At 21.4% G+C, this 21,185-nt stretch overlaps 3 protein-coding genes across 3 annotated transcripts; all 3 read right to left on the reverse strand.

Moving 5' to 3' along the window:
* Positions 1 to 81: 81 nt before the first annotated feature.
* Positions 82 to 4,938, reverse strand: LOC122507990 (presenilins-associated rhomboid-like protein, mitochondrial). The gene is made up of 8 exons (XM_043621039.1): positions 4,411 to 4,938; positions 4,168 to 4,336; positions 3,897 to 3,998; positions 3,631 to 3,796; positions 669 to 889; positions 487 to 588; positions 270 to 367; positions 82 to 187 (listed from the first exon to the last, which is right to left on the reverse strand). Exons 1-8 carry the CDS (start codon positions 4,455 to 4,457, stop codon positions 91 to 93), a joined length of 1,002 nt encoding a protein of 333 aa, XP_043476974.1. The 5' UTR covers positions 4,458 to 4,938; the 3' UTR covers positions 82 to 90.
* A 1,748-nt stretch (positions 4,939 to 6,686) lies between these two features.
* LOC122507988 (esterase FE4-like) lies at positions 6,687 to 13,736 on the reverse strand. The gene is made up of 7 exons (XM_043621038.1): positions 13,228 to 13,736; positions 11,152 to 11,311; positions 10,650 to 10,983; positions 10,120 to 10,476; positions 7,624 to 7,787; positions 7,093 to 7,388; positions 6,687 to 6,943 (listed from the first exon to the last, which is right to left on the reverse strand). Exons 1-7 carry the CDS (start codon positions 13,419 to 13,421, stop codon positions 6,769 to 6,771), a joined length of 1,680 nt encoding a protein of 559 aa, XP_043476973.1. The 5' UTR covers positions 13,422 to 13,736; the 3' UTR covers positions 6,687 to 6,768.
* Positions 13,737 to 14,072: 336 nt separating this feature from the next.
* On the reverse strand, positions 14,073 to 21,124 carry LOC122507991 (esterase FE4-like). Its single transcript, XM_043621040.1, has 7 exons — positions 20,788 to 21,124; positions 20,532 to 20,691; positions 17,178 to 17,511; positions 16,715 to 17,071; positions 15,293 to 15,459; positions 14,779 to 15,077; positions 14,073 to 14,373 (listed from the first exon to the last, which is right to left on the reverse strand). Exons 1-7 carry the CDS (start codon positions 20,970 to 20,972, stop codon positions 14,196 to 14,198), a joined length of 1,680 nt encoding a protein of 559 aa, XP_043476975.1. The 5' UTR covers positions 20,973 to 21,124; the 3' UTR covers positions 14,073 to 14,195.
* Positions 21,125 to 21,185: the final 61 nt, after the last annotated feature.

The following is a 21,185-nucleotide window of genomic DNA, read 5'->3' on the forward strand; positions in this document are numbered from 1 at the left end:
TTGGCAAACAAAAGGAAAAGAAAATTACTTCCATTTGGTAAAATTTTTTGACGATACTAAAAAAAAAATTGCTTTTATTTCCATTTAGTCTTAGATCGGTCGTGGTGGTTCTCGAAATTTATGCCACATTGTTAAAAGTGGTTTACGTTTCTGCCAGACGTTTTCGTTAATCCACTTTGCCCATAATCTAAAATAGAATATCGTTACCAAAATTTGTAAATAAATACAAAATTTTATAATCGAAAAATTCGAATTTTAAAAATAATTACATTCCGATGAAAGCACCACCGAGATGCGCTGCGTGATCAATAAACCTCCATCTCATAATTGCGCCTACCACATCCAGAGCAATTAAACCTTGCAATGCCTTTGAACAAATTTTTATAAATCCATTATTTTATAATTTAGAAAGAATTTAATTAAAATTCTGAAATATAATTACTATTTCGAATAAATTACAAAATACAAAAGTAAATTTCAATTTACCTGGGCTGAAGAAAAGGTGAACATGGGGAGAAAAATTAAACTGAACTGTAACGAAGGAAATTGACTGCAAGTGTAGGCAAGTACGCCCATAACGGCAGCAGACTAAAAAGAAGATATTTTTTTCAAAAATTTTTCAAAAAATTATCTTTTTCAAGATAGATTTAGAGAAAAAAAATACTCACCGATCCTAAAGATGCAGTCGTTCGGCACAATGTTGCTTTATACAAATGACTCATAAAACTTCCAAAAACTCCACTGATTAAATACATCGCCGTAAATTGCTCCATACCAAGTGATTGAACAGCAGGTTGACAGATGCTATGAAGAACGTACATATTTGCAGCTAAATGAAAAAAATAGTCGTGCGAAAATGTCGACAGTAATAAGGGAAGACCCACTTTACCTAAAAAAAAATAAATTTTTTTAATAAAACTGTTAATTATTACACGCAATTTTAAAATTAAAAAAAATTATTTCAGTACTCAACATTAAATAAAAACTATTATTTCAATATTCAACATTAAATAAAAACAATTATTTCAATACTCAACATTAACAGAATACCCACAAAAATATTATTTTATTTTTTCCTGATTTCTAGACAAAATTTTGACTTTTTCCTAAAGAATATTCTGATTTACTCTAAAAATGATTAGAGACTCAAAAAAAATGTGCTATTATATTTATTTACGAGTTTTCTTAATTGTAAAATGATTCAAAAACACATTTTCAAATAAATATGTAATTACTATTATTTTTCCTTGGGAACTAAGTTTTTCAAAATTTCTAATTCAGACCTTTTGAAATTCATTAACTTAAAAATTATTTTCATCATATTAATTTATTATTTTCTAGAATTTTTAATTAAAATTCTTCTTTAAATCAATTATTATTTTTAATAATTTTTGAAAAAGTTCTTCAATGAGAATTTTTAAATCCACTGGTTTAAAATTCAATTTTACGTGAAATTCCAATTATTCGGAAATTCTTCAATTAAATATAAATAAGAAAATAAAAAATTGAAATAATTTTTAAAAATTTCGATTACCTAAGCTTTTTGAAGAAAATTAGTTTCAAAGAATTTTTTATTAAAAGTATAAACAATTCAAATTTTCAAAGAATTCAATTTTAAACCTTTACAAAATTCATTTATTTCTAAAAATTGCAATTATTTGTAAATTCTCAAAAATTCAATTATTATCTAAAACTTTAACTGAAATTAATTTTAAAATCAATTTTTATTAGAAAATTCTACGAGAATTCAATTATTTAAATACAAAAAAATTAATTGAATAAATATTTCTTAAAATTGAATTATTAAGAATTAGAATAATTAGATTTTCCAAGGAATTCGATTAAAATTGTATTAACAATAATTGAAACTCTGCAGTGTGTTTTATTATTTATGAAAATAAATGAATTATTGTGAAGAATTTTATAAAAAAGTTGATTTTTTTCGAAAAAGTTTTTGCAAATTCTATTTTTAATAATTGAATTCCTGTGAAATTTTTATTTTTTTTTGAAAAATAATTGAATATTCGTGTAGAATTTTATCAAAATTTTTGTTTAATATTTCAATTCTTTTGGGAAATTTTATTAAAATAGTATAATATTGAAAATCATTGAATTAAGAAAAATAATTGAAAATAATTGAATTCTTGTGATGAATACTATTATTTATTAAAATAATTGAATATTTAATGAATTTTATTAAAATGCCTCAAAATAATTTAATTTTCGGGAATAATTTTGTTATTTATCCACATAATTGAATTCATTCGAAGAATTATTTATGTAAATAATTGAATTTTATTAAAATCGAAAATAATAATTGAATTATTTCAACAAAATATAATTAGAATTGTATTTAAAATAATTGATTCCTTTTAAAAAATTCTATTAAAATTTTTGAGAATAATTGAATGTCTGAGTGGCATTTTATTAAATTTTTTTGAAAAATAATTGAATTTCAGATTTTTAAAGATTTTAAATTGAAAATTTTAGAAAATTCAATTATTTCTATAAATTGTTATTATTAGTAACTTCTCCAAAATTCAATTATTATCTAAAACTTTGACAGAAATTAATTTTTAAATCAATTTTTATTAGAAAATTCTACGAGAATTCAATTATTTAAATAAAAAAAATAATTTATTGAATATTTTAATGTTTCTTAAAATTGAATTCTCATTAAGAATTTTATCAACAAATTTTTAAATAATTAAATTCTTTCGAGAAATTTTAATAAAATTTTTAAGAATTATTACATTTTTCGGGGAAGTCGATTAAAATTGTATAAAAAATAATTTTAATTCTGCAGTGAATTTTATTATTTATAAAAATAATTGAATTATTGCAAAGAATTTTATAAAAAAAGTTTCTAACAACTGATTTTTTTCGAAAAAATTTAGGCGAATTCTATTTTTAATAATTGAATTTGACTGTGAAACTTTCATTATTTTATAAAATAATTGAATATTCATGTAAAACTTTATCAAAATTGTTCATAAATAATTGAATTCTTTTGGGAAATTTTATTCAAATAACAGATATACAAATTAATAAATTAAGCAAAATTTTTGAAACTAATTGAACTTTTGCAATGAGTTTTATTGATTTTTTGAAAATAATTGAATTTTATTACTTTTGAAAATAATTGAATTTTTGGGATGAATATTGTTATTTATGAAAATAATTGAATTACTGCAAAATTTTTATTTTTTTGGAAAATAATTCAGTGATTGTGTTGAAAATTATCAAATTTTTTTTTAATAATTGAATTCTTTTGGGAAATTTTATTAAAATAGTAGAATATTGAAAATCATTGAATTAGGAAAAATGTTTAAAAATAATTGAAATTTTTGCCATCAATTTTGTTAAAATTTTTTAAGATAATTGAATTCTTCTGACGAATACTATTATTTATGGAAATTATTGAAGTTTACAATGAATACTATTATTTATGAAAATAATTGAATTTTGCAATGAATTTTATTAAAATCCCTGAAAATTATTTTCTCCAGTAATTTTAATAAAAATCCCTGACTTTTCCCTGATTTCCCTGACCTGTTGCAACTCTGATTAAATAAAAACAATTATTTTAATACTAAACTTTGCAGAGTTTATCGAAATTTGAATACTCACTGGAAGTTGGACTAGCAGTGAAATAAAGACCCATTGTTTTGCGAAAAGACGGCACCTTCCATGCGAGATAAACGAGAACATTTAAAAAGCAAATAGGTATAAAAATTTTCTCTCCAGGACTTAAACTTCTCCACCATAGTTCGGCTTGTGCTCGAAAACCTCTTTTCTAAAATAAAATTTTCCGTTCATTATAAATAGTTTTCATTTCAGACAACAAATTTCTTATTTTATCACGAAATTTTTTTATATTATTTTCAAACACTGACAGGAACTTGACGATGTTTCATAAAATGAATTAAATTGTAGGTCCTTCGACGAATGTTCTCATATTCCCAAATTGTTGCACCAACTAAACAACTTCCGCTAAACTGAAATAATTTTATACTTGTCACCAAAAATGTCAAACATTTTTCATAAATAGTAATAAAGAATAATAATAATAATAAAAAAATATAATAAAGGTGATAATAAAAGAATAATAATAATAAAGATAATAAAAATACAATAAAGGTGATAATAAAGAATTAATTAATTTACCATCACAGTGAAGCCGAAAGTTTTCAAAAATCGGTAAGATATGTTTCCAGATTTATTAAACACTACCGGCGTCTCCTTTTCCACTTCTCTGAATTTAAAATTTCTGACTGGTTTAAATGTCCTGTAAACCTGCAGATTTGGCCTACGATACTGTACATGATTAAAGAAACTGCAAACAATAAAAGATGAATAAACATTTGGGAAAATCGGGGAAAATAACAAATTTTAAAAACTAAAATTTACCATTTACTTGTTGCATCATTTAGACGCAACCAAATTCTTGTCGCCATAGAAAAATATATAGTATAAACTCCTTTTTACTTAAATTCACATTACTCTAATTTGTTTAAAGTATTTTTACAAAAATACTAAAAATTTCATCATGCCAACGTGTTAATCGTTAATCATTTAAATTATCTTCCTTTTTAGTTAAAGTAACAAATGACAGTGTCTATTTCTTCTCTTCCTTATTTTCGATAATTTAGTTAATTAATTGAAAACCATGTGTTAATTTTGTTTACAATCTTTGCAATTTATTTATTAAAAAGAAAAAATATAAAAGGGACGTAAGTCAAGGTCTTTTGTTAAATAGGTTATGTTTTCTTTTCATATGCGTATTTGTGCAAAAAATAATGGTGAAATTCAATTATTTTCTTAATTCACTTTGATTATTTATTGGTTAGAATTTAATTTGCAGTCGAATATTACTTAAAACTTTGTTTATTTCTTAAATATGTGAAATATATGAAATATGTTGACGTCTGTCAGTGAGCAAGCAGCCATATTGGAATGAGCAGGGAATCAGGGATGCCAACACAAGATAACGAAATTCACTAAATTTGTATTTTGTAAACACAAAAGTTGCACGCTTTGCACAAAAGACAAAAAAAAATAAGAATAATAATAATTATATAAATAAATAATAAAATAATTATTGTTTTGGATTGTCCACGAGTTGGAGATTCGGAATTAAAAGTGAGTTAGAATTTTTACTGTTACATAATTTAATTTCAATATTCACGTACAAAATTGAATTCATCATCATTCATCGAAACGATCGAAACTTTAGGTAAACTTATTACTTATTTTTGTTTATTTAGTAGGTATAATTATTACAAGATTGTTGGATTATAACGTTAAATTACTTTAATAATAATAATATTTTTAAGAGAATATAATCTAATTATTATTATATTGACATATGATTTTATATTCTTCTACTTTAACTAGCAAATGTTACGCACGGAACGTGATATTCAATTTATTATTGTTATGCAAATTACAAAAATTTTTAATTTCAAATATACATTTTTAAATAGTAAAATCTTTACAAAAATTCAATTATTTTCAAATATTTCTATTAAATTCTTGATAACAGTTTAATTATTTCTTAAAATTTTAATAAATTCTTCGAAACATTTCAATTAATTTTATAAATAGTAAAATTCTTGGCAATAATTCAATTATTTTTATAAATAGTAAAATCCTTTGCAGGAATTCAATTATTTTTAAAACAATTTTAATAGAATGCCTCGAAAAAATTTTAATTTTCAAATATTAACATAACATTTATTTATTTTCTAAAATTTTAATAAATTCTTCGCAAGAATTACATTATTTTCAATACAATTTTAAATATTAATAAATTCTTCTTTATAAAATTCAATTGCTTTCAAAATTTTCAATTAAAATTATTAAAGAAACACCATTAGTTTAAAAAAATTCAAAGAAATTCTTCAAAAGAATTTAATTAGGATTTTTAAAAATTTTAATAAAATTCTTCGCGAGAATTCAGTTATTTTTTTAAATAATAAAATTATTTGAAGGAATTCTATAACATTATAAAATTTTTTGATAAAATTCTTTGCAACAATTCGATGATTTTTAATACAATAATTTTAAAATTGAAAATATTTGATTTATTATTAATTATCCTCCTTTTTATTTATAAAAAATACTAGAAAATTGTTAATTGTTAAAAAATTATGATTAAGAAATAGGAAATATATCCATTTTATGCATAAATTTTTATTTCTCAATAACAATGTTGTTAACAAACTCATTTTTTTCTTTTGGAAAAAAAACATTATACATATTCCCGTTTCTTAATATTTTTGTAGAAAATTCTCAATTTTCATAAGGAAATAATTTGCATCAATTCTATTTCTTAATTTTAATTGTTTTAATAAAATTCAATGTTTTTTAAAAATAAAGGAAAAAAATATTATTAAATTATATTTGTCAATTAGAAAATTTAATTGAAAATGAAACTGAAACTTTTTGAATTTTTAGAAAGTAAAGGAAATAATTTTATTGAAAAAAATGTTCTGTTGAATTTATTTACGAATATCTTTAATTGTAAAATTATTCGAAAACAATAATTTCTTTTTTAAATATTTAATTATTATGTATTTTTCCATAGGAATTAAAATTCTTCAAAACTTTCAAATTCAAACCTTTTTGAAATTAATCAACTTTAAAAATAATTTTTACTTTCTATTATTTTTAAAATTGCTAATTTTATTTTAAAAAAGTGAGTGAGAAGTTAGCTAGTTATATTTAAATACATACGATTTTTATAAACAAAAAACTTATGACAATTTATAAAATTGGAAGTGTTTTTTTCCAAAAATTCATTGCGTCTGGATAAAATTGACGCTGAAGAGTCACAGATGGAATAGTATTATTATTAATATCTCCAATTCTCAAATGAGCTTGACACTGTTTATAAGGCTGCCAAAGATGAGGATTATTTATCTGATGCGACTTTGGTACGCTAAAGAAAAAGAAAAATTGATTAATTATTTAAATTCACTATTATTAATTATAAATTTATTAAAAAATTAAAAAATATTAACAAATTACTATGGAAAATAATTATTTTATGATTTAAAAATAATTGATGATTTTTATACAAATTTTTACCTATTTTTTGCAAACGACGTCCATAAATCAAGCATCAGATCAGTAATTTTTTCATCGTCTTTGGTCAGCCAAGAAAGTGGAATTCCAGAAAAAAGATAAAGAAGATCATCTGAATGCACAACACCCACATTTTCTTTTACTGTGTAAATTAATGATGTGTAACTATTATTTCCACGATAGCCAAACAAATAAGAATAGAATCGACTTTGTGCATATTGAGACATTTTTTCCAGTAATTTTACTTGCGGATAAAAGAATCCTGCGTCGGTCAAAAATCTCGTGTAATTTTTAATGAGCTGGAAAAGAAATATTATAAATTAATATCAAAATAATAAATATTGAATATTAATTATTAGCTAACTTAATTGTATAATTTATTTGTTTCACGCTCCGAAGAAAGATCCCAAGAGGCAAACAATTTTTGCACTTTTTGTAACTTTTTTTTTTTATACTTTTCTTAGGAGCGTGTCATAAATATTAAATTAATAGTTAAATACTAAAAAATTTATCAAAGATTACAAAATAAATTACCTCGTCCCTACTTAGAGACTCGATTGATCCATTAAAATAGTAATCAATTACTGCTTTTGTAAATTTTGGTATTTTGTCCTTAGTTAAATAGTATTCGGCATTAAAAGTAATTGCATTTTTTGTGGCGTTCGTAAGTGAAGCTGATGTTAGATTTGCGTAGTAGACTGCAACATAAGAAACATATAATATTTAAATTAATAATTTTATTAATAATTATAATAACAATTTAAATAATTTAAATAATAATATTTAATATATTTTAATATTAATTCCTTCATGTAATTCATTAAAATACAATTTTCATGAATTATTTTTCAAGTTCTGTACAATTTAATAACATTCTTTTTTTTATTTGTTCCAGGTTGGCTCGTATAATTGATTATAGCGATCGAATTTATAATAGATGGAATTTTTTAAACAAAAAAATAGTTTTCTCGTGAAGTGCATCGTTATCATGATCAAAAAGCAACGTCTCCGAAGAATAGAATTTACTGATTTAAATCGTCTTCAAGGTTTGGAATTTTCGTATTCTAATTTAATATTCAGGGTTGCCACAAAAAAAAAATTATTTCCAAAAATTTTAATAAAATCCTTCGCAAGAATTCAATTATATTTTTACAAGTCTAATAAAATTTTTCACATGAATTCTATTATTTAAGAAAATGTAATAAAATTCGTTGTAATAATTCAATTATTTTCATAAATAATAAAATTCTTTACAGGATTTCAATTTTTTTAAAAATGCAATAAAAATTCGTTGCAAGAATTCAATTATTCTCGTAAATAATAAAATTCTTCACATGATTTCAATTATTAATATTATTAATAATAATAAAGTACATGTTCCGGTAATCTTTTCGCAGTTTGAAGTTAGTTTGCTTTTTTGTTTCTTAACTTTTTTATAATTTTTCTTTTCAAATATTTTCAATTTTTAAATTAATGTATTGAAAATCATCGAATTGTTACAAAGAATTTTATCATAAAATTTGATAATAATAGAATTCTTTCAAAGAATTTTATTATTTAGGAAAAAAACTGAATTCTCGCAAAGAATTTTATTAAAATTTTTAAAAATCCTAATTAAATTCTTTTGAAGAATTTCTTTGAATTTTTTTTTTTTTGAACTAATGGAGTTTCTTTAATAATTTTAAATTTTAATTGAAAATTTAGAAAGCAATTGAATTTTATGAAGAAGAATTTTCTTAAAATTGAATTGAAAGTAATTGAATTCATGCGAAGAATTTTACTATTTATAAAAATAATTGAATTGTTCCGAAGAATTTATTAAAATTTTAGAAAATAAATGAAAATGAAATTTACGTTAATATTTGAAAATTTAAATTCTTTCGAGGAATTCAATTAAAAATGTTTTGAAAATCATTGAATTTTTGTAAAGATTTTACTATTTAAAAAATAATTGAATTCTTGCGAAGAATTTTACTATTTATAAAATTAATTAGAATGTTTCGAAGAATTTATTAAAATTTTAAGAAATAATTAAATTGTTATGAAGAATTTTATAAAAATATTTGTAAATAATGAAATTTTTTCGAGAAATTCAATTAAAGTTGTTTCGAAAATAATTTAATTTCTTTAAAGAATTTTATTAAAATTATGTATATTAAAAATAATGGAATTCATCACAAGAATTTTATTTTTTTTTTTTAAATAATTGAATTCTTTCAATTTTTTTGACGAATATATTTAAAAATTGCATTAAAAGTAATTGAATTTTTATATAGAATTTTTTTAAAATATTTTGATTATAATTGAATTTATTTTAGAGAATTTTCAATTCTTGTTGAAATTGAATTTTATGGAAATTTTTGAAAATAATTAAATTCTTTCGTGTAATTTTATTTAAATTTGATTTAAAATAATTTAATATTTGAATTTATCCGAGGAATTCAATTAAAATTGTTTTGAAAATAATTGAATTCCTGCAAAGAATATTACTATTTATAAAATTCATTGAATTCTTGCGAAGAATTTTACTATTTATATAAATAATTAAATTTTTTCAAAGGATTTATTAAAATTTTAGAAAGAAATTGAATTTTTCCAAAATGTGTTAAAATTTCAATTAAAATTGTTTTGAAAATAATTGAATTTTTGTAAAGATTTTACTATTTAAAAAAATAATTGAATTGTTTAGAAGGATTTATTAAAATTTTAGAAAATAATTGAATTCTTTCGTGACATTTTATTAAAATTTTTTTTCGTTGCAAGAATTTAATTACACTTGTAAATAATAAAATTCTTCTCAAGAATGTAAAATTTAATAAAATTTTTAAGAATAATTTAATTTTTCGAGAAATTCGAATTTAAAATTGCATTAAAAACAATTAATAAAGAATCCCTGAGTTTTCCATGGAAACTTTTTTCTTGTCCTGTGGCAACCCTGATATTATTAATTTTGCATTTTCAATTAACATTTGATAAGAATTTCTAAAAAAAAATTCAATTTTGATAAATCTAAAAGTAATGAATAATTACGTAAGGATAAAAATAGTCCTTCGTCAGTGGTTGATCCAACGATAAACGGCAGATCCCTCATTTTATTTTGCGCCATTAATTCCTCGGGTCTCTCGGTTATAAATGCATCTTTCGATTTTGCTTCATTTGTCGGTAGCCAATGTAAAAGTGGATATTCCTCATTCTTCACTTTAAAAATATTCAATAATTTTTCCACACTTTGATTTCTCAGGCAATTGACAAAAGTCTCCGAATTCGTATTCGGACAGTTGACAGTTTTCGAAATTGTATCCAAATAAGGTTGATAATTTTCTCTTCTTCGAAATGACCAAGCTCCCAGTACATTTCCACTTTGAATAATGTACCGATGAAACAAACCTGAAAAAAACGAAACCAGTGAATTAAAAAATATTGGAAATTTAATTAAAATTTAAAAAATTTTTCTTGAAATTCTAATTGAATTAAAAGATTTTTTTTAAATTAAAAGGAACATTTTTTTTATTAAATTGAAAAGAAAATTTTTGTAAATTAAATTGAATAGAAAAATGTACCGTGTGTTTGATCCGAAAGAGCTAAAAATTGAACAGAAGCCCCACCGGAACTCTCTCCGAATATTGTCACTCGATTCGGATCACCGCCGAATTTTTTTATATTCTCTTGAATCCATTTGAGTGCCATAACTTGATCCTTGAGGCCAAAATTTCCAGGCGACGCTGAATTTCCAGTCGTTAAAAATCCAAAAATTCCCAAACGATAATTCAATGAAACGAGAACAACATTTCGAGATGGTAGAAAATTGGGACCAAGGAAACTTGGATTTCCATTTCCCCAGAAAAATCCTCCTCCATGAAACCAGACCATCACTGGTAATAATTTGTTATTGTCCTAATTTTGAGAAAAAAAGACAAGTATTAAAAAAAAATTACCGGTAAAATTAAATTCCAATAATTTCCGGTAAAATTAAATTCAGATAATTTTAAATAATTGAAAAAAAATTCGATTTCTATTTTTTTAATAATTAATAATTAAATATTAATTTCGAGAGACTCTTACAATTGGAGAATTAAATTGTAAGAATGGAGTATGAACATTTATGAATAGACAATCCTCATTGCCCTTAACGTTTTCTTCCTCTAATTGAGGACAGATATTTGCTTCCTCGGTTGCTTGCCGAATTCCTCTCCATGGAAGTCCTGCTTCTGGATTTTTGAATCTAAAAAAAAATTCAATTTTATGTTCGGAAATTTTGTTTTTAAATTTCGTTCTATATTATCAAAGAGGATAAAAGTTTATTGCTTGACGAACGAAAATTTTTTTCCTTAAAGCAAATAAGTTTCCTTAAAGAGAAAAGAACGAACTTTCCTCATTGGAAATAAACATTTCCTTGTAAAGTAAATAAAATTCTTTTAAAGAAATTTTTTTCCCTTTAAGTAAATAATTTTTTTTTTCTAAGAGAAAGAAATTTTCCTTTTAAGAAAATAATTTTTCTCTAAGGGAAAATTGTTTTCTCTTTACGAAAATAATTTTTATCTGAGAAAAAATTTTTGCCCTGCGTGAATATAAATTTTCTCTTTAAGAAAATAATTTTTTCTCTTAGGGAAAATTGTTTTCCCTATGAAATAACAATTTTTCTCAAAGGGAAAATTGTTTGACCTTTGAGACAATAGTTTTTCTCTAAGGGAAAATTTTTTTCTCTTTGAGACAATAATTTTTTCAAAATTATTCAAAATTATTTTTAATTTTAATTCAATTATTATTTTCTAGAATTTAAAATTATTTTTTATAAAAAAAATATTGAATTATTGCAAAGAAATTTATAAAAAATTTGTAAATAATTGAATTCGTGTGAAATTTTTATTATTTATGAAAATAATTAAATGTTTGCGTACAATATTATTAAAATTTTTTTTTAAATAATTGAGTTATTTTTGGTAAATTTTATTAAAATAGTGAATATTGAAAATCATTGAATTGCAAACAATTTTTGAAAATAATTGAATTTTGACGAAGAATTTTGCTCTTTATAAAAATAATTGAATTCTTGACGAGAATTTTTTTTTTTAATTATAATTAATTCAATTTTTGCGCCAATTTTTATTGTTCATTAAAATAATTGAATTTTTTAGAACAATTTTTTTAATGAAAATAATTCAATTATTTCGAAGATTTTTTTTATTTATGAAAATAATTGAATTGTCTCGATGAATTTTATTAACATTTTTTTTAAATAATTGAAATATTTTGAAAAATTTTATTAAAATAGTAGATATTGAAAATTATTGCATTGAGAGAAAGGTTTGGAAAGTAATTGCAATTTTTCCAAGAATTTTGTAGATAATTGAAATTTTAACGAGAATTTTTTAAAAAACATTTTTGAAAGTAATTGAATTTTTGCGAAGAACTTTATTTCTTTTGAAAATAATTGAATTTTGGCATTCATTTGTAACTTCTTCAAAATCAAATTTTTTAAAAGTGTTTTTAACTAAAATTCTTCTGTATAAATCCATTATTTTTAATTTCAATTCAATTATTATTTTCTAGAATTTTTAATTACTTTTTATGAAAATAATTGAATTATTGCAAAGAAATTTATAAAATAAATAATTGAATTCCTGTGAAATTTTTGTTATTTATGAAAATAATTAAATGTTTCCATAAAATTTGATGAAAATTTTGTTAAAAATAATTGAATTATTTTTGGAAAATTTTATTAAAATAGTAAATATTTAAAATTATTGAAATGAGTAAAATTTTGAAAATAATTGAAATTAGGAGAAGAATTTTATTGACATTTTTTAAAATAATTGAATTTTGAAGAAGAATTTTTTTATTCATAAAGATAATTGGTATTTTGACGAGAATTTTTAAAAATTTTTTAACACAATTGAATTTTATGAGAAGAATTTTATTACTTTTAAAAATAATTGCATTTTTGCAATTATTTCTAATTTCTCCAAAATTCAATTGTTTTTAGTGTTTTCAACAAAAATTTAACAATAAAAATTTGTAAATTCTATTATTTTCAAAGTTGCTAATTTCATTTTAAAAAGTAAGTAAAAAGTTAGCTAGTTAATAAATAATTATTAATTATTTAATAAAATTCTGACTAAAAGAAAAATTGCATCTCACCTAAATTCTCCCACCGGAGGACGAGCATACGGAATCCCCAAAAAGGACGAGAAATTTCTTCCATTTTTGTCTTGACCAATTTTCCCTTTTAAAGTTCCTTGTCGAATTCTCACCACTGGATCTTGATTAGGAGTTGCCGATAGGAAAAGAAAATTTGACAGACAAAATATTAGTAAAAATAATTTGTCCATCATTTTGTGATGATAAATGGCGAATGAATTAATTAACTTTTTGGCAAATCGGTACTTATAGTTCTTATCAAAGCAATGAGGAAGCGTTGAATAGACGTGGCAAGATTAAACTGAAGGAAAATATTGTTCATCAACCGGTTAGATACGTATGCTAATTATAGAGATAATAAAAAAAGTATAAACTGTTTAGATAAAATACAGCAAAGTCGATCAAAATCTCGCCGTTTAAACAAGAGTGGCGCGTGCTAATTAATCTCCAACAATTATTTTTATCGTTAAGTTAACAGTTAATTAAAATTAAATTTAGACAATCCGTTATTGCAATTACAAATTTTTTTTCTCAATTTTTAATTCAAATTTCAAATATTTATTATTTATTGAATAAAAATAGAATTTAAATAGAATTTAATAAATTTTACCAATTTTTTAATTTAAATTTTGTATTAAAATTTAATTTTTTTTTATATAAATTATTTCACTTTTTAAAAAATTATTATTTTATTTGTCAATTCGACTTATCGTTCAATTTTAAACGAATTTAATTCTATATTTCTATAGTATTCTTTTAATAATGCTTCTTCGCTCTCAAGTAGTTTTTCTTTTAATTAAAAATAAAATGTAATTAATTTAATAATAATTATTATTATTAAGAATATAAATAATAATAAAACAACAATAATAGTATTAAAAAAATAAAATAAGAAGAAGAATAAAAATAGTAATAACAATAATAAAAATAATAAAATAAAAAATAGTAATGATGAAAAATCAGTCAAATTATAATTGTATCGGAAAATTTTCACGCCAAAAATTCAAGCGGGACGAAAAGTAATTGTTATCCATTTTGACGGTTGGATCAGTATTGTTTAAAATATTTCCAATTTGAAGGAAACCATTATTTTCCACATAAGGCTGCCAGAGATTTGAATCTTGTAACAAAGCTGAAGTGGGTTTTCTAAAAAAAGAAATATTGCAATTAAAATTATTTATCAACAAAATATTGCAATTGAAATGAAAAATTAAAATTAATTATTAACAAAATATTGCAATTAAAATTAATTATTAAAAAAATATTGCAATTAAAATGAACTATAGCAATTAAAATTATTTATTAACAAAATATATTGCAATTGAAATTAAATATTGCAATTAAAATTAATTATTAAAAAAATATTGCATTTGAAATTAAATATTACAATTAAAATTAATTGACAAAATAGAAAGCAATTGAAATTAAATATTGCAATTACAATTAATTATTAACAAAATTTTGCAATTGAAGTTAAATATTAAAATTAAAATGAAATATTGCAATTAATATTTAGTAATAAAAAAAATATAAATCCAAAAAAAAACATACCCATTAATGGCAAATGAAGTCCAAAGATCAACCATTAAATTAAGAACAAATTCATCGTTCTCATTTATTGCACTCGTAGTATTCGATGAAAATAGAAATCCAAGTTCTTCAGCGTGCGGTACACCGACATTTTTTTTAATATCAAAAATATCGAAAATTTTATTCATATTCAAACTATAATAGCCGAATGAATAAAAATAGAATGGACTTTTCATCACTTTAGCAATTTTATCCATCATTGCTGATTGTGGATAGAGAAAACCACTGTCACTTACAAAATCCGTGTAATTATTCAAAAGCTGAAAACAAAAATCAAATTTTATTTTAGCAAATTTATATTCAAAAATTTACTTTTTCCTTCGAAAAAAATTAATTCAATATTAATAAAATTTCGAGACGTATTAAAATAATCGTTTTAAAAAATATTAAAAATATTAAATTAATTACTAAACTATTAATTATTAAAAATCATTAAAAAAAATTCTGTACATTGCAGAAATTTTTATTCACTAACTTGATCTTTGGCAATAGAGTGAATTGATGTATTGAAGTAGTAATTTTCAATCGAGTCTCTAAATTGATTCACATCTTCCGAATTTGAATAGTATCTTGACGTTAAATTAATAGTTTTTTCCAAAAAAAGCAGAATTCGTTCAATTGGTGTTTTCTCCGCGAAGAAAGCTAACAATAAAGAGAAATTATAAAAATTTTACAATTTATAATTCCTTATAATTACAATTAAATAAATAATTCTGTTTGTTTTAAATTTACTAAAATAATAAAATTTAAACTTAATTCTTACTAAAATAGAAATTTTTATGTTAATATTTGAAAATTTTAAATTCTTTCGAGGAATTCTATTAAAATTATTTTGAAAAAAATTGAATTTCTGCAAAGGATTTTACTATTTATAAAAATAATTGAATTCTTGCGAAGAATTTTACTATTTATATAAATAATTAGAATGTTTCGAAGAATTTATTAAAATTTTAAGCAATAATTGAATTGTTATGAAGAATTTTATAGAAATATTTGAAAATAATGAAATTTTTTTGGAGAAATTCAATTAAAGTTGTTTCGAAAATAATTTAATTCATCACAAGAATTTTATTATTTTTTGAAAATAATTGGATTCTTTCAATTTTTTTGACGAATATATTTAAAAATTGCATTGAAAATAATTTAATTTTTATATAGAATTTTTTAAAAATATTTTGAGAATAATTGAATTATTTTTAGAGAATTTTAAATTCTTGTTGAAATTGAATTTTATGGAAATTTTTGAAAATAATTAAATTCTTTCGTGTTTATTTAAATTTGATTAAAAATTATTTAATTCCTGCAAAGAATTTTAGTATTTTTGAAAATAGTTAAATTGTTTCGAAGAATTTATTAAAATTTTAGGAAATAATTGAAATTTATGGAAATATTTAAAAATATTTTAACTCATCCGAGGAATTCAATTAAAATTGTTTTGAAAATAATTGAATTCCTGCAAAAAATTTTACTATTTATAAAATTAATTGAATTCTTGCGAAAAATTTTACTATTTATAAAAATAATTGAAATGTTTCGAAGGATTTATTAAAATTTTAGAAAAAAATTGAATTTTTTCGAAATGTGTTAAAAATTTTTTTAAAAGTTGAATTCTTCCGAGGAATCTAAATAAAATTGTTTTCAAAATCATTGAATTGAATATTTGTAAAGATTTTACTTTTTTAAAAAATAATTGAATTATTTAGAAGGATTTATTAAAATTTTAGAATTATTTTTATCATTATTATTATTTACGGCTTATCCTTATTTACTATTATTTTTATATTTATATAGTATTTTAGTTTTCTTTCAATTTTTTATCTTTGAATAAAACTTTTCTATTTTGCTAGTTAAAAATAGAAAATAAAAGTTGTTGTGTAATTTTCTTTGTAATATTTACGTAGAGTTTGAAGCAGGCCTTCGTTGACGACAGTTCCACTCATGAAAGGTTGATCCTTCATTTTATTTTTCACTATTAAATTCTTAGGACTATCGGTCAAAAATGCATCTTCAGAATTTAATTCGTCAGTCGGCACCCAGATCAGTGAGGGAAAATTATTAACTAGTGATTTCTTCGCCCTTAATAAAGTTTCCACACTCTTATTTCGTAAGCAATCGACAACATGTTCAGAATCATCACAAGAACAATCGATTTTTCCCACAATTGCATTTATCAAAGGTTTATATTCAATTTTATTGCGAAAAACCCAAGGACACAGGGCACTTCCGCTCTGAATTATGTACTGTTGAAAAAGTCCTGCAAGAGAAAATTAAATATTATTTTCTAGTACCTAAAAGATTACATTTTCGACTGAAAATAAAAATTTTTATATTACAATAAAAAGAAATGTAGTGGAAATTACCATTCGATGCGTCTGAGATTGCGTGTAAATTAACAGAAGCACCGCCTGCACTCTCTCCAAAGAGTGTCACTCGATTTGGATCACCGCCAAAATTTTTGATATTCTTTTGAACCCACTTTAAGGCAAGAGCTTGATCCTTGAGGCCAAAATTTCCCGGTGCCACTGAATCGCCAGTGGTGAAAAATCCAAAAATTCCCAAACGATAATTCATTGAAACAAGTAGAATATTTTTATCGAGAAGATAATTTGGTCCATAAACACTTGGACTGCTGTCACCAAAAAAATATCCTCCACCATGAATCCACACCATCACCGGCAACAATTCATTCTCCTCCTATTAACAAGAATATAAATTATTATATAATTATTATATTCATTTATTTGAACTATTTTCGATTTCAAATATTCTTTATTTCAAAAAAATTTTCTCGCCAAAAAAATTTTATACAAATGCAGGCTTTGCACTCATCTACTAAACCATACTATTTACTACTTTTTTTACATTATGCTACTATTTAGGTACTTTTTTTAGATTTCAGCCACTAAAAGCTACTATTTCTTTTTTTTTTTTTTTTTTTTTTGACAATTTCCACTACTTTAAATTCGCTAATACTAAATATCAAAAAACTATTCTCAAAAATTATTATAATCAAATTCTTTAAAACGATTCAATTATTTTCAAAAAATATTCGAAATTGAATTATTTTCAATATCTCGTATTTTCATAAAATTTCGCAAAAGAATTCAATTATTTAAAAAAAAATTGATAAAATTCATCCAAAATTCAATTATTTTCATAAATAATAAAATTTCCACAGGAATTCAATTAATTTAGAATAGCTTTTCAACAAAATTTCGAAGAAATCAATTATTCAACCAAATCTTTATACATTTCTTCACAATAATTCAATTACTTTCACTAATAATAACATTTTTCATGGAAATTCCAATTTTTAAATAAATTTTTGATAAAATTCTAATCAAGAATTCAATTATTTTCATAAATAATAAAACTCATCGAAGAATTTCAATTATTTTTAATACTATTTTAAACTAATTAATCAAAAATTCAATTATTTTCACAAATAAAGTTTTCCACAAGAATTCAATTATTTAAAATAAAATTTTCATAATATTTATTATATTTTAAAAACATTAATATTATTTAAAACAATGTTTATGAAATTCTTATGAAGAATTCAATTATTTTCATAAACAATAAAATTCTTTTTAGGAATTCCGTTATTTTTGAAAATTTTAATAAAATTCTTTGCGACTATTCAATTATTATCATAAATAATCAAATTCATCGCAGGATTTCAATTATTTTTAATAAAATTTTACAGGAATATTGCTCGAAAAATTTAATTATTCTTAAAAATTTAATTTCAATTCCTCGAGAAAATCAATTATTTAAAAAAATATTTTTTTTAAATTCTTTGGAAGAATTCAATTATTTACAAAAATATTAGAATTCTTAACAGGAATTCAATTATTTTCAAATATTTTAATAAAATTGTTCGAAAGAAATCAATTATTCTAAATACAATTTTAATTAATTTTTTTTTTATATAATTTAATTATTCTTTTAGATTTTAATAAAATTTTTCTCAAGAATTCAATTATTTACATAAATAATTCTTCGAAAGGATTCAATTATGATGATAGATAACAAAATTATTTCCGAAAATTCAATTATTTTTAGAAGTAATAAATTTCTTCTTAAAACTTCAATTATTTAAGAAAATTCTAATTAAATCTTTAGCAAGAAAATTCAATTGTTTTTAAAATAATTTAATAAAATACCACACAAACATTCAAATATTTTTAAAAATTTTAATAGAACTTTATGTTAATATTTGAAAATTTTAAATTTTTTGGATCTCTTAAAATTGTTTTGAAAAAAATTGAATTTCTGCAAAGGATTTTACTATTTATAAAAATAATTGAATTCTTGTGAAGAATTTTACTATTTATAAAAATAATTGAAATGTTTCAAAGAATTTATTAAATTTTAAGAAATAATTTAATTGTTGTGAAGAATTTTATAGAAATATTTGAAAATAATGAAATTTTTTCGAGAAATTCAATTAAAGTTGTTTCGAAAATAATTGAATTTCTTTAAAGAATTTGATTAAAATTAAGTATATATTCAAAATAATTGAATTCATCACAAGAATTTTATTATTTTTTGAAAATAATTGAATTCTTTCAATTTTTTTTTGACGAATATATTTAAAAATTGCATTGAAAGTAATTTAATTTTTATACAGAATTTTTTAAAAATATTTTGAGAATAATTAAATTATTTTCTGAGAATTTTAAATTCTTGTTGAAATTGAATTTTATGGAAATTTTTGAAAATGATTATATTCTTTCGTGTAATTTTATTTAAATTAGATTAAAAATAATTTAATTCCTGCAAAGAATTTTAGTATTTTTAAAAATAGTTTGATTGTTTCGAAGAATTTATTAAAATTTTAGGAAATAATTGAATTTTTATGGAAATATTTAAAAATATTTGAATTCATCCGAGGAATTTAATTAAAATTGTTTTGAAAATAATTAAATTCCTGGAAAGAATTTTACTATTTATAAAAAGAATTTAATTTTTTTCGAAGGATTTATTAAAATTTTAGAAAAAATTGAATTTTTTCGAAATGTGTTTAAATTTTTTCAAAAACTTAATTCTTCCGAGGAATTCAATTAAAATTGTTTAGAAAATCATTGAATTTTTGTAAAGATTTTACTATTTAAAAAAATAATTGAATTGTTTATTAAAACTTCAGAAAAGAATTGAATTCTTTCGTGAAATTTTATTAAAATTTTTGAAAAAATGAACAGTAATAATTAATTTTGTACTTAATAAGTGAATTTTTTAAATTTTGATTATAAAATTATTTAAAAAATTTATATTTGAAAATAAAAAATTTTTTAATTTGCATAACAGTAAAAAATTGAATATCACGTTTTGCGCGTAACATTTGCTAGTTATTTAATAATTTTTATAAAATTTTTCGCAAGAATTAAATTATTTTTATAAATATTTAAATTATTTTATGAATAATAAAATTAGTTGCAGGAATTCAATTTATTAGCATAGGATAAGAAAGAAGTAAATATTTTTGATGAAAATTAGAAAAAAGTCAGGAAAATAAAATATAGAATGGAATTTTTCTCAGTTTTGTAAAGAGTCTAAAACGAGTTTTTTTGGTCGTAAAGTTTAATTTTTCGATAGCTACTTTTTTACTCCCATTTTTAGTTTGAAAGCTACTTTTTGATACTTTTTTAAAATTAATTATCGAGTGCGAAGTCTGCAAACGAATTTGGAGAAATTTATCGAAAAAGTCATACCAAATTGTTGAAATCCAAATATGGGGTGTAAACATTTAAATACAAGCAATCCTCCTTGCCATTGATATTATTTTGGAAATCTACTTGAGCACAAGAATTTCCCTCCTGATGAGCCGAAAGAATTCCGTTCCATTTTCCCGCTGGTAGTGGATTTTTAAATCTGAAATTAAAAGTCTTTTTTTTTTAGTTTTGTTTATTTAAGAAAATTCTTTAAAAAATTCACATTTAAAAAAAAATAAAGAAGTTAGAAAATTACCTGAGATTTCCAATTGGAGGTTCAGCGTAAGGAATTCCGAGGAAGGCAGAAATTAGTCTATTGCCTTTTGTTTGAAAATTTGTTCCACTAAGAATTCCTTGATCAATTTTCACAACAGGTTCAGCTTGTAAGAATTCAAAGAAAAAGAATTGTAAAATAATAAATTTGAATATTAATTGCAGCATTTTTTTTCTGTTGATACTGCAAGAGAAATAAAAGAAATTTATTATTTATTTCAAGTAGTCGCGAATCGTATAGAATTTATAGTGGAATAGTTTAGCAGAATATTGTCTCGTGATAGTAACAACTGAAAGACCTTTAACCCAAGAAGTTTTATAACAATTTGTAATTACTCATCAATCTACAAATTGTTCTCTCAAATTGCTCTCTCATAATTT

The sequence above is a fragment of the Leptopilina heterotoma genome, unplaced genomic scaffold (genome assembly GCF_015476425.1).
Source record: "Leptopilina heterotoma isolate Lh14 unplaced genomic scaffold, ASM1547642v1 Lhet_52, whole genome shotgun sequence".
In the NCBI taxonomy this organism is placed as follows: domain Eukaryota; kingdom Metazoa; phylum Arthropoda; class Insecta; order Hymenoptera; family Figitidae; genus Leptopilina; species Leptopilina heterotoma.

Bases quoted from the DNA above. Each gene is read 5' to 3' on its own strand.
- LOC122507988 (XM_043621038.1), bottom strand. From the start codon at position 13,421: ATGATGGACAAATTATTTTTACTAATATTTTGTCTGTCAAATTTTCTT. The intron at 11,312-13,227 runs GTGAGATGCAAT...ATTTTTTTTTAG, and splicing joins CCTCCGGTGGGAGAATTTAG to ATTCAAAAATCCAGAAGCAG. The intron at 10,984-11,151 runs GTAAGAGTCTCT...TCTCAAAATTAG, and splicing joins TACAATTTAATTCTCCAATT to GACAATAACAAATTATTACC.
- LOC122507991 (XM_043621040.1), bottom strand. From the start codon at position 20,972: ATGCTGCAATTAATATTCAAATTTATTATTTTACAATTCTTTTTCTTT. The intron at 17,512-20,531 runs GTATGACTTTTT...TCTTGTTAATAG, and splicing joins ATTTGGATTTCAACAATTTG to GAGGAGAATGAATTGTTGCC. The intron at 17,072-17,177 runs GTAATTTCCACT...TTTCTCTTGCAG, and splicing joins AATCTCAGACGCATCGAATG to GACTTTTTCAACAGTACATA.
- LOC122507990 (XM_043621039.1), bottom strand. From the start codon at position 4,457: ATGGCGACAAGAATTTGGTTGCGTCTAAATGATGCAACAAGTAAATG. The intron at 4,337-4,410 runs GTAAATTTTAGT...TATTGTTTGCAG, and splicing joins AATGATGCAACAAGTAAATG to TTTCTTTAATCATGTACAGT. The intron at 3,797-3,896 runs GTCAGTGTTTGA...ATTTTATTTTAG, and splicing joins TGAAACATCGTCAAGTTCCT to AAAAGAGGTTTTCGAGCACA.